We start from the raw sequence: 19,401 nt of genomic DNA on the forward strand, positions 1-19,401 counted from the left end.
TACACCATGCAGTACACCTCTGAAAATTGTTCAAAAGGCAGTTAACGGCGTTATATGGTAAGGTGATACATCTCAGGGTAGATGAATAACGATTCACTAAATTCACTATTTAATTGCTTCTGAAGTTGAGTCTCCGAAACCCAAACTTCCCTCAGTACGGCTCAAAAATCTGTTTGGGTTTTTACGGAGTTTTTAGGTATCTATACATATTTTTTGCTTTTTAAGAATGCATTGTTATAAGATTGCATTGTTGCGCCACCTTTCCAATATCACGATTGATTTGGATTCGGGACAATGACGTTTAGAAATAAAAGTTCTGTTGCCGTGCAACAGACAGGCGACATGTAACAAGGCACCGTAACCAAACGCACCAGAGGGGAGACTCGATTATCCGTGACCAGAAGAGCCTGTAACCAACAACATGGGGGCGGGATAGGAAAATGGAACTTGACAACACCTCAGATGGAGCCGATCCAGAGTAAGTTGTTCCTCGTCCGTGGTCCTGTTTGAGTTGGCGGTCTGAAGCCGATTCTTGGCAAATGAGGGAGACCGGTTATGATTGTAACACTTTTTTTTTTGCCTCAGCACCTGTAACTCACTGAATCTTTTAACTATAATTCTCAAACTTTTATCCCAAATACCCATATATATTTTCTACAAATTACATTTTAAGACCCTGCACAAATATCACAGACCTTGTGTTTTAATGTCAAATATGTGGTGTTCCTTTTACTTGGAGAAATGAAGCAAAAACAGAGGCCACACCATTGAATATGCTTGAAAAATAGATGTATTAGAATAAAAGAACCATCCAGAACAATGCGTGTGTTTGTGTGTAAACAGTCCACAAGAACAAACTTTGGTAACAATACGAGTGTTTAAAGATGCTCCTGTAACCTACATTTTCATAGCGGTTTGAAATTAGCAGGGGAAAAAAATGCATCACATTCTGCCTAACCAACTAGTTTAAATGAATGTAAATTATACCACCATGTGAGATAAAGCAGAAAGTGGTCCAACACTGAAATGATCATGTGACTCCCATCTCATCCCTGATTGGTAGAATTGGTGGCGTTACAACTCTCCCCATGTTACAGAAAGCACTGAAACCACTGGTTGAATTGTCTGAATTGAGACTGGAAAAGTTTGTGTGGGGGGGGGGGTTGTAGTGATGAATTTTAAAATGTGGATTTCTTTTTTTTTTTGGCGTCCATTCTTTTGTGAAAAACATTTATTTACCGTTGTTACATGACAGAAGCTTGAAGACAACATTACAGCTAACAATAAGCTACATAGAAGGACGGATTCAGTTTAAGAGTGCACAGATGGGGAAAGGAGTAGATGACCAAAGCCCTCTTCGATGGCTGGGAATCAAACCCAGGTCCACTGCTTGGAAGGCAGCTATGCTCACCACTATCACAAGGCAAAGTTTATTCAAGTGCGATGGCCACAAAATATCAATGCTCTCTTTTTTTCTTATTCTTTTTAACTTCATCTTTAGACTGGTTTTATTTTTCAGTGAAGTCAACTATAAATCTCAATCACGCAATAGTAAATATTATCTACAGTGTAAAAAAAAATAAATTCTGGACTGACGTGGCCTACTTGTCTGGTTCGTCTAAATGTGACTGAAATGGGAGGAGGGGGCAGGCCATCCCGGCATTTTAAGATGTTTTAGACCGATTTAGTGAATCGGGCCAGCTCATTTCCTTCTCCTCCTCTGAGAAGCCACTTTTTTTTTTTCCCATCTACTCTCCCAGCACGCTGAGCGTTGCGCTGCTCTTTGCCTTGCCCATGGTAAACTTTACTGTCCCGCTCATGTCCACATTGGTTTCCTTTAGGGTGAGCTTGTGGACTGTCCCGTGGCTTTCCAGGCGAACGGAAGGGCCTGGCTGAAGGGCTGCTCCATTCAAAGTCCAAACTGGGGGCTTATTTATGGCAACGGACACCTCGCACTGGAAAGACGCTGGTTCCGTCTCTGCCACCTCCACATCCTCGAGCTCTCTCACCACCATGAGAGCCTGGGCTGCAAAAGCATGAAAAACGCCATTAGGGACTTGCAGGAATTACGCGCACAGAGACATAAATTTGTTAACATTTTCGTGTACATACAGCATTGTCTCTCCAGTAAACTCACCCTCAACCATCAGTTTAGCTTTGGATGTGTGCTCCCCGACCACAACACTGTAAATGCTCTCATCCTCTATGGCCACCTGTTGAATCACTAGTTTTTGTAAGCAACCATCGGCCACAATCTCCACGCGATCCGAAGAAATCAGCTCCTGTGTGCCTTTGTACCAGGTGGCGCTGCAGCGGGGCGATGACACGGTGCATTCGAGGATAACGCGGTGTTTCTCCAGGGCTGTTCTGTCCCGCAGGGGCTTCACAATAGACACTGGAAGTTCTGAAATCGGAGGATTGCTCTTGAGATTTGAGCAGTTGATAAAAGTTGATAAAGTTCCAGGAGGAAAGCGCAGGTAAAGCTGAGCATGGACTCACCTTCCACCTCAAGGTAGGCTGTTGATGCCACATCCCTGGCAACAAAACGGATTTCTCCAGCATCTTCGGGTTTAACGTTACACATCAGCAGGAAGTGTTTGGTCCCTGGAAGATGAAATCAGTTCTTAATTCCTGAATGATTGAGTGCAGAACATTAAAAACTAAGATTTATGAGACTTATGAGTTACTCGACAGTTTAATCCCAGAGACTTGATGAAAAGTGGACCATCGTGTCTCATCTCTTGGGACACTTCCTTTGAATTTTCCACAATCAATCAATCCATCGGTATACATTCTCTGCAGTCTGTTTTGCTCTCGGCTTCTTCCATTTCTCCCCGCTAAAGGTCCTTGTACACACCACAGTCGCTGCCTCCATTTTCCCATTTCCCCAAAATTAAACTTTACGCCCCAATCAGAAAATCGCACATATTTCTTTGATGTTTGTTCTGTGGGCTGCTAATTGCCTTTTCATTCTTTGCACCTCATTCTACTTGCTTGGTGCCATTTTTTTTTTTCCACGGAAGATTGTTTTTCTGTTGCTTTAAATGGATTCTGTTCCACCTCTGACCTTCAGTGCGCATCTTTGTTGTGTTCGTGGGCCGGATCTTGTGACCGTCCTTGTACCACTCCCCACTGATGTCCTCCAGAGAAACTCCACACATGAAGACGGCGTTCTGGTCTTCCTGGATGTAAAGATCCTCAAGATCTTGCACTATCCCCAGCTCGTGCTCTGTAACGTCAGTAGAGAGATTCAGGGGAATTGGAGTCAAAGAAATATTTGTGGACAAACTGAAGGTTGACCACTAGATGGAGGCATAGGATCAACTAAAGTCTAACCGCTTCACAGGGAGTTCAAAATGAAATCTTTAAAGGAATATGTATTATGGCAATGTTTTATTATGCAGTTACCATAAACCTCCAAGGAACAGGACGTGTTGACGTCCCCTGTGTCACATGTGTAGGAGCCTGAGTCGGACGGGGAGCATTGCAGGATCTGGCAAAACCTCTTCCGACCCATAGAGTAGATTCTGCAGTTCTTCCCTGGCTTCAGCTCACTCCCGTTCTGATCGACAGATCGAAGACAGTGACAGTTTTCTTCTCGTTTTCACACACCAAAGCCAGCAAAGACGTCCCCTTCAACAGTGACCCAAATCCTAATCAAGAGCAAGCAAAACACTGCAGGGTTTGCGCTTACCTTCAACCACTTGACTTCAACATTTTGTCTGGAGAATTCACACTCCAGACTTGCAGGAAATTCTTCCTCCACACGAACATCAGCCAGCGGTTTTAGGATGGACACCGGTGTCTCTGTCGGTTCAGCCAGTCCAATTTTTCAGACGGCAAATAACACAAATAACAACGCCATGAGTTTTTTTTTTTTTCACATTTGCCATAAAACCCTGACACGATAAAATTTTTTCTGTCTTTCAGTGGTCCATTTGAGAACTTTAGCGTTGCAGTGCGGTTATTCTGAGCATTTCATGGCGAATAAAAGCCAGCCCACAGAGCTTCACAACCCACAGGCTTGTATTTACCCCTGACTGTTAGCCTCGCAGTGGTGCGCACCCCCTCAGCTGAGAAGACGACGGTGCCCGTGTCCTCCAGAGTCAGGTTGGACAGGGTGAGGCCGTGGACCTGCCCGTTGGTGCTCACTCGCCACTGGTTGTTTGGCTTCACTCGGATGCCGTCCTTCTGCCAAATACCTTCAACGTCTGCGTGGGAGAGTTCCACCTCAAAGGAGGTAGTCTCTCGTTCGAAGGTTTCCTGGTCAGTCAGGCCTTTGCGGATGGAAATTTTTCGGGCTGAGCAGGAGAGATGAGGTAGAGGAGTGTAGTGAGTGGGCTGTGTTTGTTGGAATGGTGTCAAGATTGAATTGTCAGTTTGAATAAAAACATCATACAGTTTCAACATAATGCCATGTAAATTAGTTAAAAACAAGCGGAAATGCTTTGGAAAACTGAAAATACGAGCCAAATTTGAAGGATGCAACAATATATGAACTCAAAATGTTGACGGCACCACTGGGCAAAGCTTACACTTTCACTGTACCTTTACTTTGTGTTTCAAAGGCAACAAAAGGTGGTTTAAATATAGACACTGTTGGCATCACAAGAACCACACCTACAGTAGAAAGTCCATTGTCACAGTGTCACTCAGTGCGCTGTTGTGTAACACTAAGGCTGTGTTTCAAAGCCCTTTTCACACTAACAGGTTTAAGCCGTACTATTCTTAGGGCCTTTTTGCACTGTGACATACTGTGAAAAACACCTTTGATATGTACTGCACTTTGCCAGAGCTTTTCTATGGCAGGTGAGATGCGAGTTAAAAAACAAACGCAGTACACCAGAATCTTGAAGATAGTTCCTGATAATTATTCAGCTTTCGTGTTTCGGTGTACGGATGAACGATTTTCATCTCATTGTAAATTACATTCTTGGCTGAACTGTCAGTGTACAAAGTCATGATATAATAAAACAAAGTAATCGATCGTCGCAACTTTTATTCTCTGTCTGGACTAAGTTTTACTTTAGAACTTGGCCAGATTTGATTCAAATCCAAACATTTAATTCCAACCCCATCGCGGAGCACTTACGTTCTACGTTGAGTTTGACCTGAGTCCGGTCGTGCAGCGTCTCGCAGCGATAGGTTCCTCGGTCAGACAGAGTCAGGTTCTGGATGGTGAGGCTGCGTTTACAGCCGTTCTGGGCCAGTGTGTGTCGGGGACCGGACTGGATGACCACCCCTTGCCTCATCCACTGGACCTCACCAGTCTCCAGGCTGATCTCTGTCTCTAAGGTGGCGTCGTCAAACTCCTCGGCCATGACGGCGTCCATCCTCTTCGTAAACATGACTTGTGCCTCTGAAGATATGAGGAGAGACAGAAATAAAGATCACTTTGAGCATGTGGGAGTTTTGGTATAACGGTTTTTGGGGTCATTTCGCCTTGATAGTGGTCTTACCCTGAACTTTGAGGCTGGCTTTGCTCATCTGTCCTTCAGCTTCTGCTGTAATCCTTGAACAGTCCAACGTGTGGCATTTTGTTATCACTAAAGTGTGGCACAATCCATTCTGGGTTGCCTGGAAACGATCACCCAAGGTGATGGGCTCATTGTCCATGAGCCAGGTCAACTGGACGTCATCAGGAGAGACGACACACTTGAATGTGGCATCTTCTCCTTCTAGCACTGTGGTGTTGTGAAGCTCGGTGAGAAACTCAACCACTCGAGGCACTGAAGAGGCAGTGGACAGTTAATGAAGCTCCATATCTCTCATAAGAAAAAAACTGAATATCTGACCCTTGAGTAGACTTACGCTCTACTCTCAGTGTTGCAGTAGTCCGATCATCTCTGGACTCACAGACGTATTCCCCTGCATCCTCTCGAGTTAAACGGTGGATGGTCAAGCTTCTCTCAACCCCATCGGCCCTAATGGTAAATCTCCTGCTTGGGACCACTTCTGCGCCATTTTTCAGCCACTGGACGTCTGCTTTTGGCTTGCACACCTCACATCGCAACGTCACCATGCCATCGGCATGGGCCACTGCGTTCTGGAGGGGCTTTACGAATCTAATTCTCATTTCTGTAAAGCAAAATAGTTGGGTTTGTTTTTTTCATTCCTTTTTAACCCAAACCAGGACTTTCTAGAAATGTCCTTGCAATTGCGTAACTAAACAGAAGTTCTAACCTTTCACCAGCAGACTGAAGTGGATCTGGTCTGTGTTGGCATCGCAAGTGTATTCACCAGCATCGGAACGCCTCAAAGGCTCGATGATAAGAGTGCGCGTATGGCCCTCCATAAGCGCTCGAAAACGGTCTCCCTCGACAGCTGTCCAGTCTTTCATCCACCGAACTGGAGCGCTTTCCTTGGACACGTAGCTCATCAAGGTCACGCTCTCTGCTTCATACCCCGTCACAACAATGTCATCCTCCTTATTCACAAATGTAACTGGAGTGTCTTTGATGGAGAAGAAAAGAAAACATAGAAAATCAGGCAACCTTTTTGTTTTTTTACTCTTTACCTGGAGACTTTGGAGGCGTACACCCCGGGTACCTTGGATCCTGACAATGCTGACCATCTTGTCATCCGTGGCATCACACACATACTTTCCAGAATCGGAAGGCTGTATACATGAAATAATAAGTTTCCTCAGTGCGCCGTAGCTCTCAATGCAGGTTCGGGAGTCATTGGTGAGCAGCGTATCATTAAAGTACCACTGGACAGGAGCGCTGGCACGGGACACCTCACAGGCCAGGATGAGGTCATCGCCTGCCACCATCTCCTGGTAGTCAGGGTCATACGAGTTTCCTACAATGGTTACCGGAGGCTCTGAAGGGAAAAAGATTTTTTTTAGGTAACTTTTTTTTTTTAAAAGAATTTGGATAAGACAGTGAAATTAACTACATTATTTTCACCTTCCACCTGAACCTGGAAGGTGATGCTGTCGTCTCCAACATCCAGGAAGTATTCTCCCGAATCTTTGAGTTCAGCGTTCAGGATGACAAGTGATCGAAAAGCACCTTCTTCCTCTTCACAGAACCTTTCATCGCCTTCGATACGACACCCATCCTTGTACCATTTGACTATGGCATTGGCTCTGGAGAGCTCACACTCCAGCACGATGTCATCCGAGACCAGGAACTTTAGTTCCGTGTTCATCTCTGACTTTCTTGAGATATTCACTGGTGGCTCTAAGGAAGGAGAGTTTCACATTAAACTTCCGAGTGGTTTTATGAACCAAAAAAGGAAAAAAAAAAAAAAAACATCTCCAAGGCAACCATTGCCTCTTACCCGAAACCGTGACCTTGAAATCAATTTTATCGTCAATAGCATCGCAGGTGTACTTCCCAGAATCCTCTGGAGTGGGATTGTGGATGGTCAGACGACGAATTAGGCCATCCTCTGTGATGGTGACATTGTTACTTTGTTTGACTTCTCTGCCATTTAGCCACCACTTGACTTCTGCTGTCAGCCGGGACACCTCTGTCTCCAGAACAACTGGTTTGCCAGCGAAACTGTCCAGTATATCGGATTTGTTTTTGGGACGCATAAGCGTCACTGGTGGCTCTTAATGTAAAGGAGGAATGAAACAATTAAAAAGGAAAAAGACACACCTTTTTGTTAGAGAACTCCAGTACTAAATGTCTCCCCTGCATACCTGTAATAGTGACCAGGAAGGCCACAGAGTCATCTTCGGTGTCACAAATATACTCCCCTGTGTCATCCACAGTGGTTGAAGGTATAACCAGCCGGCGTTGGGCCCCATCCACCTCCAGGATCAGGTTTGGGTTTTCCTCTACCTCTAAACTGTCTTTGTACCATCGAACTGGAGCATCGGACATTGAAATCTCACAGCTGAGCTCCAGCCTCTTTGAGGCTAAATGGGTCAATTCCACCTCGGATTCACTGGGGCAAACAATTCGAATCGGTGGATCTGGTGCATCAGGGAAACATTCAAATCAAACCACTGAAGCTTAGTGTGGCGATTCCACATTATTGTGTTAGTATATTTAGAAGTTTTACCTGTAACGGTTAGCTGGAAAAAGACAGAGTCTCCATCTGTTTCGCAGACATACTCCCCTGTATCCTCACTTGACCCACAGAGGATGGTTAGCCTCCTGTATGGACCCTCCGATATCAGCTGGATGTCGTCGCTCTCCTGCACCTGCTGGCCATCCTTGGACCACCTCACGTTCCCGCTTGAGCGCGATAACTCGCACTGCAGCCGGATCTCCTCTGATACATACCCCTCCATCACGATGTCCTCCTTTGGTTCCACAATCATCACGGGAGGCTCTGGGTTTACCGCCGAAGCAAGGAAAGTTAGGTGAAATCAGATTTGATGTGTAAGCATTTAACGCTACGTGGACCAGCAGGAGTCTGATACTGGTCAGCGTACCTCTGACATTGACCGTGAACTCCATGCTGTTGTTTCCTGCCTGGCAGGTGTAACCTCCAGCATCTGAGGTTTCTGCCGAGCGAATGATTAGCCTCCTCATGGTTCCCTCTGCCTGCAGAGTAACGTTGTCACTCGGCTGGATCTCACAGCCATCCTTATACCTGGGTCACGAGTTCGACAAAGACAGCTGTAAAATAGAGGTTCTCAAACAACAGACTAAATGGAGATGCTTTTCGGTTATTGTGAGTATTGACACCTCCAGATAACATTTAGGCAGAGCAGGAGAATGTTATGGGACAGTTACACACAAGAGACATGCAGTTTTACAGAAGACTTTGACTAAAACACAACTGTCTCCAATAGCTTCACATCTTTGTGTCTTACCACACAACTTCAGCATCATCTCTGGAGACGTGGCAGAGCAGCACCACGGGGTCCAGCTCCATGCTGCTCTTATGGAGCTCATCCTCTGGAACTGGACTGAACTCCACTGGGGCACCTAAAAAAAAAAACAGAATGATAATGCGATCATTGTCAGCCGCTTGAAAACAAGGTGTAGATTTAGCAGGCTCTTGGAATGGCACTGCTTTATGGTTTGACTTGCTACTAGAATTGAGTGGCAGCATTTTGTTTCATGAGGAAGTTTGTGATTTGATGCACAGGAACTCAGAACCGGTTATCTAATCGCTTAATCTTAATATCTTTTTAATCGGATGAGTTTGTAGCTTTTACAGCTACGATAAGGCGTCAGAAAAAAATAGAAAAAAGGCGATCACGATCGTTGAGCTCGAGGTATGAAATTTGCATTTGCAAGTTAAGAAATTTGGACAAATACGTTTTAGAAAATAACGTGAAGACAATTCTGGATCTATATCCTTTTTGAAAACTCTTCCATAAACATGACATCTATGTCTAATAGAATCTGTTTAATATCAGATGGATTGTTGTTGTAAACACACATCCACCTGAAAATGATCCACCGTACAAAAACCTTGTACCTGCAACATCCACATTGAATTTGATGACATCCCCGGAAGTTTCACACGTATAAACCCCAGAATGAGAGGCGTCTGCTGAATGGATCACAACCCTCCTCATAGTCCCATCCGACTGGATGTTTAGGCCATCGGTCACCTGGAGCTCCTCACCGTCTTTGCGCCACGATACTTTGGCAAAGGGGTGAGAGACTTCACAGTAGAGCACGATGGCGTCACCTGTGTCTACTCTCTTTTTGCTCTCCGATTCTGATAGCGGCGTGAATTTCATCACGGCAGCTGTAAAGGATGCCAAAAAAAAAACATAAAATAGGTCATCTCCAAAGAAATGCACCAAACGTATGCGGAATTCAACACAATTAGCAGTGTTTTTTACACCTACGTTTGACCTTGAGCACAGCTGAATCTCGGACTCCGTTGGCTATGAACGTAACCTCTGCTGTGTCCTCGGCTGTTTGAGTTTCTTGGATTACCAGCGAGTGCCTTGTTTGGGTTTGTTTTATCAAATAACGTCCGCCGTTCTGCAGCTGTGTGCTATTCAGGAACCAGGTTCCAACCAGCGGGGCAGACAGTTCAATGGAGAAGCGAGCATCTTCTCCTTCCAGCACCTCACAGCCTTGGAGATGGCTGTGAATCTTGGGACCCGGTACTAAATAATACAGAATAAAATGGAAGTAAAGAAAGGCAGGCTATCAAAGTTGGAAGTCTGTCTGTTTTGCTCTTTCCAACAAACAGATCACACGAACAAGACAAACATATGGAATTCTGCTTCAGTGTGTTGCTCACCAAGGTGGATGACTTTGGGAAACTCCACATGGCCACTTCGTCCGTACTTATTCATGCAGCAGACACGGAAACGATAGTTGCCCTCGCACGGCACGCTGTCCCCGGTAACCTCAGCTGAGGTGGTGGTCTCTGAGGTGAGGCACGTCTGCCACTCCTGAGATCCCACTTCTTGCCTTTCCAGCACAAAGATGGAGCGTGTGGAGGTCTGGCTGTTGGGGGCCGGCACCCAGGTGAGTAGAGCGCTGTTGGGTCGTTCTATGTCCACGTCCATTTTGGCCTCCACGGGACAGATAGGGGGGCAGTGTCTGGTGGCTTTGAGAAGGAAAAGGAAAACGGTTCAAATAATGTTGGGTTGAGAGACTGCGTGATATTCAAATCCACAAAACAAATAATTGAACACATGTGCAACTTGACCTCGTCTAAAGAGGATCGACAGAACTGTTTTATTTGTTCTTCTGAGTTTCTTAAAAATGGAACATTCGAGCAAAGAATAAATCGACAATGGTTGTGTTTTAAGAGAGGTCCTGAAGTGATTTCAGGAGAAACTAGACTTCTGAACCTCTGCTTGTGTTTTCTTTTCAAGCATTAGAAAAAATTGTTTTGGTCAGGTTGAAAATCGCCCAAACTGCTCCCATTGAGTATAATGCAAAATCAGTTTTTTTCAAATTTCTGGGGTTATAATACAATCTCTATGGGTTCCGAGAGGGCTCGCCCCAACGTGCTTCCGTCATACATAACATCTGCAGATAGCTTAGCGTAGCCACCACGCGCTAGAATGTACGGAGTAACTCAATTGTTTCATTGAAAGAAATCCCCTTCAGTCGGCGTAGCAACGAGGATAAATTGGCAACCAAACAATCAGGACCTCCCAGACCAAAATTTAAATATAAAACAAATTTATACCAAGGGAGGCAAATCATATAACCAAGGATTTTCGCGGAGCTGGAAAGAGCGGAAAACTTGGCTAGCGGTCTGTGAAACAGCCAATGCTTTATTCTGCTTTTTTAATGTAAATAGTCTGGTGGTGTCTTTGATTAACAACAGAAATTGTAACTATTTGTAATGGGAAATCAATGCTGATATAAAGTCAAGAACTGTAAATAAATACTAATTGCAGATACATGTTTTCAACTTGTATCTAGTCCCTGTCTTAATTAATGGTGAAGCAGACCTCTCTCCATGTTCATGGGTATTTGAAGGTAAACTGATTACCTACTAGTATGTGGCAAATATGGCTAAAGGAAAAATCTTTATCTTGCCATCTAGTGCTTAAATGCGGTGTTGGTATTGTGAGTTGACCAGAAAAAAATAACAAATAGTGACAACTGTCTTGTTACTTATTAATTTACCCATTAAACGGGTCACTTTAGTCATCATCACTGCTACTGCCCCCCCCTGAGAAATTTGAAAAGGGGGGGGAGCTCCTGTTTGCTGCCTTACGTTGAGATGCAGCGTCACTATACTGTATATATACCAATCAAAGAACCTGACAATGAAAGCATTTGCCTTTTTCAGATTTCTGCTGTACCAGTTCTAAGGTATATAATGTTCTTGAAATATAAATTGTAACAAATGATTATTTTTTTTCTTAATGTGGCTTGAATTGAGTGTTTAATGTTTTTTTTTGTTTGTTTTTTTAGAACATGTGTGCTTCACCTCAAACTGTGGAAAACAAAATGTACAACCATGATTTCATGTTGTAGTAGTTGGTAGTGGTGGTGTCAATACATTGTAGCCCCCCAGAGCACCAAGGTTTGAAAGGCTACTTCTGGCAATGGGATGGATAGAATCTACTTGCTTTTGCTGGTGTAGCCGTGTTTAAAAACATGCTTAAAAATGCCTCTTTGGTTGAAGAAAGAAAACCGTATAAATCATATCAACAAAAAGCTACACACACTATCTTCAACCCTTGTACCAGAGATTAAACTTCCAGGGGCGGACTACCCAAATATAAATAAGTAGCACACACAATGCAGTGCTTCAGTACAAGGTTGGCTATTCTTAATTTTTCCAGTTTATTTTCTCAACGGACTCAACCATTATCGGCTGTCCTAAATATACCTTTGACCTTGAGGCGTGATGAAGTCTTGGATCTTCCTGTTACGAAGGTCACAACCCCCGAGTCACGATAGGCGACATTGACAAAGACCAGAATATGAGTCTTGCCAAAAGACTTGAGAATCATTTGGTGCGTCTCGTGCAGCTTCAACCCATCTTTGAACCAATGGACCTCCATGTCGTCGTTTTCCACCTCAACGCAGAATGCTGCATTCTCACCCTCCAGGACCTCCAGCTTCCGAGGAAGTTTACGAACAATACTACCTGTCGGTATATATAAATATAAATATGTTTACATTCCTTTGTAAAGCTTGGCTTGAAAAATGAATTAAGCAGAGATCATTTAACATGGCATTTTCCAACTGATGGAAATTGAGATGGTTGTGGAAGGTGGTCCACAATAAAGCAGATCAGTCAGTATAACAAACCTTTAACTGATAGCTCCGCAATGCTCTTCCCTCCATCAGGCATCTCACACAGGTAGACTCCATCATCATCCGTTCCAATGTCGTGGATAGTGAGTCTTCGCTTAGTTCCTTTTTGCTCCATTCCATATTTTCTGCTGGGCATCAGCCTCTGGTCCTCAAGGTACCAGGCGGCTGGGATCGTCTCATCTGGTACCTCACACTCCAGCACGGCCACATCCCCCTCCTTCACTTCCACATCTTTTAACTGGCGCCTGAACCGCACGACTGGGCCTGAGCAGCAAGAGAAGTTCACATTTTGCAGGCTATGTATAAATGGAAAAGTTGAACTGGCTGCAATAGTAGTGATGAAACCACGAGCACACGTACAGTACATTTGTCGCTGATGGCTTAAACAAACAAAAAGACGAAACATGTGAAAAAGAAACATTAGTGTGTGTTTCAGTATTAATGTTTTCTCCATTAGGATGTACATTTAAAACAATTATGCTGCACTTGCACTATTTAAATGATCTGGTCCTGATACAGGAAGCCCTATATAAAATATACAAAAGTGCACTTTCTTTGTCAAATGATTCTATCCTTAAAGAAGTAACTAACTCTGAAACTCTTCCCAAGACGAGTGCAGATTAAGTCATGACTCGTTTAGTCATATTTGTCGAATTTTTGTCTGAAATTGGTTACATACTAAATCTTACTGCAGTTTACAGTTTGTGTTATGGTACTTATTTTGTACTGTAATGTTAACCCCAACTCTAAACGGAGGCTTATATTGGTGGAAAATACAGAAATGCACATATGAAAAGCTGCATGACACTGAGAATCGTGTGCCTATCAAGAAAGGATTAGGACAAAAGAAGGAAACACTTTAAAAGGTGATACTGTACATTTTAACTATGCACACAGTCCACTTAGCACAAGTGCAGCATTGTGACCTAAGACTGTATCAGAACCAAATGTGGTATGCAGTAACCTCAGACTGTTGTGCCATATTCTGATGAATTTCACGAAAATTTGGTGCACGTAAGTAATACGTCGGGAGGCATTTGTTTACCCTTTACTTACTCAATCAGCTTTGCACAACCTGAAGACACAACTTAGGAACCTTAAATTGGAGCTACAAGCTTTATTTACCTTTAATCTGAATTTATGCTGCATCAGCTTACTTATAACAGTCACTACTTAAAAACATTCGTGCATAAATCCATATATTTTTAGGGGATCATGTGACGCAGTTTAATTCATCATAGTATTCTATGGTTGATTTCTGTTGGTAGCACTTCAGTGGTTTTAAATCCAACTTTTAGTCCTTTTGAGTGTCAGGGTACAGTGCTTATTACACCCTTTAAAATCAAATGATGTCGTCTTTCTTGTAGCTATTTATCCTTGAAAGACTTGAAAGAGACTAACACGAGTTACAATGCATCAACGCTGGTCTCTGTTATTCATTTAGATATAAATTCAAACATTAATTGATGTAAAAAAGATGTCATTGCTTACTTTTCACAGACAGGTGAACAGCGCTAAGGGTGTTTCCAAGAGCGTTTGATGCAGCACACACATACAGCCCCGTGTCCTGCACTTTACAGTACAGAACCTTCAATGTGTAGTAACCCTCTCTATCCTCAAATATCAGATGACGTCTGTCGGGCTCTAGAGGAACCCCGTCTTTCTTCCAGATGATCTCGGGTTTCGGCTTGCCCGTCACGCAGCAGCGAAACTTGGCGTGCTTCCCTTCTGTTACAGCAAACTTTTTGACTTTGGATACATTGACAAGTGGCTCCTCTGTTAGCTTTGACAAACTGAGCCGCCCACCTCTGTGCTTTGGTGACCACTGGCTGTTAGTATGACCGTTTGAGGACCTTTTACTCTCCTCTCGCTCTGGTATGGGCTCGACAAGAAGGACAGCTCCAGCCAAGGCCTCGCCGTGGCAATTTACAGCTTTGCAGGTATAAACACCTTTGTCTGGCATTCGCGTTCGATAGATCTTGAGCTGGAACCAACCCCCATCTTGATTGCTCACGCTGAAGTGGGAATTCTCAAAGATATCATTCAGCTTTTTCCCATCTTTCTCCCAAGTCACTTCAGGCAGAGGTGTGCCCCAGATTTTGCAGGAGAAGGCAGCATCCTCTCCCCGATCCACACGCAGGGACAGGGGCTTGATGAGGAATCGTGGTTTATCATTGGCTGTTAAATCAATCTCATCAGGTTTTTCACTTAACCCATCGTTCCACTTGTGCTGTCCGTTCATTTCTTCTCCGTTTGCACCATTTTGCACCATGCTGTAGCCATTATGGTGTGATTCCTTCACACCATTAACCCCCAGTTGCATCAACTCTCCATCTTGTGTCTGGGCCTCTCCTTCCACTTTGAGCGACGCCGCTGCATAGGTCTCACCAACACTATTTCTGGCCTTGCAGATGTACTGGCCAGCATCTTGTTCGGTCACTGTAGTAATGGTTAGCAAGTACACTTTTCCTTCTTCTGAGAGCTTGTATCGTCCTTCAGACGAGATTTGGACATTTTTGCGTTCCCAGATGACATCTGGACGAGGGTCTCCACCAATTTGGCACTTAAGTGTTGCATCTGTTCCACTCTGTGCCACTACAGGGCGTGGATAGCCTAAAACTCTAGGAGCACCACCAAAAATATCCATGGCACCCTTTGTCCCGTGTGAATGAAGATTTTGTCCGAAAGTTTCGTCAAGGAACTAAAAGATGAAGAAAATGTACAGTTTAGTGGGCAATCAGCTTCAGTGCATTCATTGGTTGTCAAAGGTTCAGGACTTTCTCATATTGCAGTTCTTTGATGAAGTCTGGGTAATCTAATCAACAAAATAACTATAAAGTCCAGTCAGTGGATTTGGATTAGAAGAAGCAATATTAGAAGGGGACCCAGCAGGGGGAGCACTTAGGGTAAACAAACTCTTGGAAGAAGCAAGGAAGAAATACAGGATGTGTTTTAGTGGAGGGTGTGGCCCATGTGAGCCTTTTAAAACAATGTGGCCATTTTTAGGTGAGTTGGCCTGTATGGCCTTGTTTTTGCTGGCATTTTTAATGATTGTACAACTGTTTAGGTGAGTTTGTCTGCTGAATCTGCTAGTTTGTTTTGTCATGCCTCCACCTCTGGCACCCTATATACTTTCATTACCCCCTACCAGAACCAGGGTTTGAATCCCATTCCTACTTATCTTTACCTCTTATATTTATACCCCCTACCCGAACCAGAGTTTGTATCCCCACCCCGCTGTGACTGGTGTGCAGTTGGTGAGAGGCTCGGGTAGCTTGTGGTTGTGGGAAAAAAAAGATGGTTGTTGTGGTGTGAGTAGCAATGATGGCTGGCTTTAGGGGAGTGACTCTGGGACGCCAGTGATCACTGTCTAGCCTCCTGGAGATGTCGTGGGCCCAACTAGACGGAACACTGATGAAAGGAGGTTCCCACCTGATGACCCCAATGACATGTTGGTCAGCACTGCTCACTGGTCTATATAGGGATTATAGGAAATTATTCATTGAGTCTGGTCCATTTTTTTCTTTAGCACAAGTTTCTTGTGTTTACCTTGAATATTTGTAGGAATTTTTTTAATTTAAGTTTATTGTTTTGACTGTGGGGATACATTTCCTCCAACTTATTGTTGCAATATTCCAGTGTGCTCTAAAACTGATAGAATCAGGGATTTGAATGAAATCTTTCACAGCTGAATGGAAAAGGCTTTGAAATGTCTAAATGCTGGGTGCAGTTGCCAAAGCTGAACCGGGGTAAGCATGTTCAGTCCGGTGTTTACAAAATGTTTACTGGTTTAGTCAAGTTGGTTTCAACGCACAAACGCTCTTGGTTGTCTCACAGCTGGTGCTGTAACTCATTGAAGAGTGTATTTATAAAGTAGTATTTCCAAAATAAGACGCTGCATAGCATGCGTCGCGTTGCACACAAAAAAAAACTTTTGCCGAAACACACTCTAAACTGACCCATAAATCCTTGCAAAAAATGGGTCATGTTTTATCTGCTGCATCCTCAATGTGTTAAACGTTTCACCTTGTCTCTGGATTGTTGGTTTGTTTTTTATCTTTTCAACAACTTCAAGGTTCAGCTTCAACACAAACCATTCAATTTACAAGGTAAACCTGAAATTGTCTTATTGCAGCTAGTGGAAAACATTTCTCTCTTCCATGGCTCATGTCTTGCTTTCATGTTATTTACAGCTTTAACAGGCTTAAATGACTATTTTTGGTGCCACGTCGATATAAATGATAACTTAAACGAAAGAAAATTCGACAATAATACAGAACTGCTTCTAAAACTGACTAGAAAACAGCCATTTTTAGAACTGTATCTATATAAAAACGTCCACAAAATAAACTTACCGCTCTGCCACAAGTGCTGTCCTCTCTAAAGCTGTTGAAGACGCCTCCTCCAGAATGTTCAAGGATGTATCAGGTAGTTCAGATAACTTTAGGCCCCTCTTTCGGTTATTCTTTGACACATAAAAATAGTGATTTGATGGCCCGTACGACAGTCGCGAAACTCTGTGAAACTCTTCAGCTGTATCCTTGGTTTATTTGCACATTTTGGTTAATTTTCAACACATCTTCTTAATCACCGAGGGTCTCGACAAAAAGGAGAAATTATATCTTCCATTCACAATCGGCGGGCCATCGTCCAGGATGTCATTTGTTGCTCGTGTCCTCGCTGTTTGCCGTTAGGTTGCAGGTGGCAAAAAGGAAAATTGCTGCAGTTTTTCAGTTGACTGCCTGGTGTATGCATCAGCTCTTATTCTGCCATTGACCAGCAGTGAAAGAGTCAGGTTGGAATGGAGTGGGGTTGGAGGGTATGAGTGTGTGTGTGTGTGTGTGTGTGTGTGTGTGTGGGGGGGGGGGGGGGGGGGTAGCAGCTGCTGCCACTGCAAGCCACCCCCTAAAAATACCAGCAGCATTGATGACGCTTGTCCAGATAAAGTTAGGCTCTCCATTCAGAGACGATGACCTACTAAAGATAGAGGGGAGGCCGAGGTCTGCATTGGATCACTCGGCTCAACAGATATCCTGAATTAAACCTCAGAAGAGAAAGGACACCCCACCTGCTGGAGCTCATTGTGTCATGACTGGCCCATTATTTGGGTCAAGCTTGTGTCACATCAGTATTAGTACAAGATTTATATAAAGCTGTGATTAAATGAATAAAAGGGCAACATAGTCAAAATGTTGACACGTGAAATGTCAAATTATTTTTTTTTTTTTTGGTGAATTTATGACGGTAGACATTCAGTCTCGCATTTCTCTCGATTTCCCTTCAATTCGGGACAAACACTGTTTGATTGAACAGCAGATCATAGAAGAGCAATGATCACATTTCGTCCCCTCAGGAAATGACATCGAGTTTTTTTTTTGTTTTTTTTAAATTGAATAATGTATACAAATAATGTCATTTCCATCATTGTAGAAATATTGAGATGAATGAAAATGACCCTTATTCTTATCTGTGCAATTGAGTCACAAGTCAAAGTGTTAAAGTGGCCAGATAGTTTGGTACATTAAATTTTAGAGCAACCTAGTATTATTGTGACATTTAACCATAAAAAACTAATATGAGGTTTTTTATGACTGTGTTAGTGCCCCATTCAGAAATCTAAATAGTTTTTGTTGTGTTTGAACTGCCATATTATAACTTTTTAGTGCTGGAAACTAGTAACTGCATGATATGCAATTACATACATTTTCATCAAATACAATACTGAGCAATATCTTCAAGCATGACAACATGACTCATATTGCATTCTGAGGTGAGTGCCTTTTGGAGTAAAAGGAAGATTTGAGGACTGAATTTCAACTTTTATAAGACTTTCATATAGATGATTTTGTCCTTGCTTGTGGACCTTATCTTGACAGATAACATGCATCTGTTTGCTTAACGTTAACCGTACATGGCTTTTACACATTAAAACTAGGGTTTGTTGTCACTCTGGTGTGTGCAGTGGAGACTAGAACATACCACAGAGGAAATCGCACATCAATCCTTTCCCAGCGACAGATGAGACATCGATGAGGAAAAGGTTGCCTAAACTGTCGTTGGCGGTTTAAGATCGCAATGATTTGGTGAGTGAGTCATTGAGTTTTTTTGACTGTAAGGGTTTTAGGAAACATTTTGGTTGCTAAAACTTGGAAAAACTTGAAACCTTCTCTTTTATTTCTGCTCGTTCGATATTGCTGGGCAAGTAGCTGAAAATTGTAAAGGATTTTGAAACAAAGAAAAAAGTGTTAAATAATCATGATCGCATGGATGATAAAGGACTCCTATGGAACAGGCTTGACGGGCTCATTTTGCAGGTTTTGCAGTCCGCTGTTCATTAACAAACCAAAGAACTTAAATTTGACCAACATTTTCTTCAGTCACTTTATGACCTACATCAGAGGTCTTCAACAAGGGGTCCGCGGAGGTACTGCAGGGGGGCCGCGAAATCTTTGGTTGATTAGACGATTTTTAATATATATATTTTTTTTTTTCAAACAGTTTTTTCTCACAAATTGTGTGCAAACGTGTGCCATCCACAGATGGTTTGAGGATTCATTGTCCCATCTACATGCATGTTTAAAGTTAAAATCTGTGGATTATTTGAATAGCTCAGTGTTGTATGCAAGATGTTTGTTTATAAATGGCAGTGGCACGGCCACCCTGTACCTTGCACATGTTTAAAATAAAAACATGAATATATTAACCTGTGTATTATTTGAATAGCTTAATATTG

The 19,401-nt window shown here is 43.1% G+C and overlaps 1 protein-coding gene across 1 annotated transcript; it reads right to left on the minus strand.

Moving 5' to 3' along the window:
- Positions 1-772: 772 nt before the first annotated feature.
- Positions 773-17,499, minus strand: obsl1a (obscurin like cytoskeletal adaptor 1a). Its single transcript, XM_075477556.1, has 25 exons — positions 17,024-17,499; positions 14,160-15,369; positions 12,663-12,932; positions 12,238-12,498; positions 10,177-10,488; positions 9,773-10,039; positions 9,394-9,669; positions 8,780-8,894; positions 8,396-8,556; positions 8,020-8,292; positions 7,655-7,930; positions 7,288-7,563; positions 6,912-7,187; positions 6,550-6,825; positions 6,184-6,453; positions 5,812-6,078; positions 5,460-5,729; positions 5,093-5,359; positions 4,035-4,301; positions 3,695-3,807; positions 3,409-3,562; positions 3,068-3,229; positions 2,500-2,604; positions 2,138-2,404; positions 773-2,026 (listed from the first exon to the last, which is right to left on the minus strand). The coding sequence occupies exons 2-25, from the start codon at positions 15,313-15,315 to the stop codon at positions 1,749-1,751; spliced, it is 6,615 nt and encodes a 2,204-aa protein (XP_075333671.1). The 5' UTR covers positions 15,316-15,369; positions 17,024-17,499; the 3' UTR covers positions 773-1,748.
- Positions 17,500-19,401: the final 1,902 nt, after the last annotated feature.

Source organism: Odontesthes bonariensis, chromosome 11, assembly GCF_027942865.1.
Source record: "Odontesthes bonariensis isolate fOdoBon6 chromosome 11, fOdoBon6.hap1, whole genome shotgun sequence".
NCBI classification, from domain to species: Eukaryota; Metazoa; Chordata; class Actinopteri; order Atheriniformes; family Atherinopsidae; genus Odontesthes; species Odontesthes bonariensis.

Excerpts from the sequence above, each read along its gene's own strand:
- obsl1a (XM_075477556.1), bottom strand. The coding sequence starts at position 15,315 with ATGGATATTTTTGGTGGTGCTCCTAGAGTTTTAGGCTATCCACGCCCT. Across the intron at positions 10,489-12,237 it reads ATCACGCCTCAAGGTCAAAG|CCACCAGACACTGCCCCCCT; the intron begins GTATATTTAGGA and ends TCCTTCTCAAAG. Across the intron at positions 5,360-5,459 it reads AGCCAGCCTCAAAGTTCAGG|AGGCACAAGTCATGTTTACG; the intron begins GTAAGACCACTA and ends TCATATCTTCAG.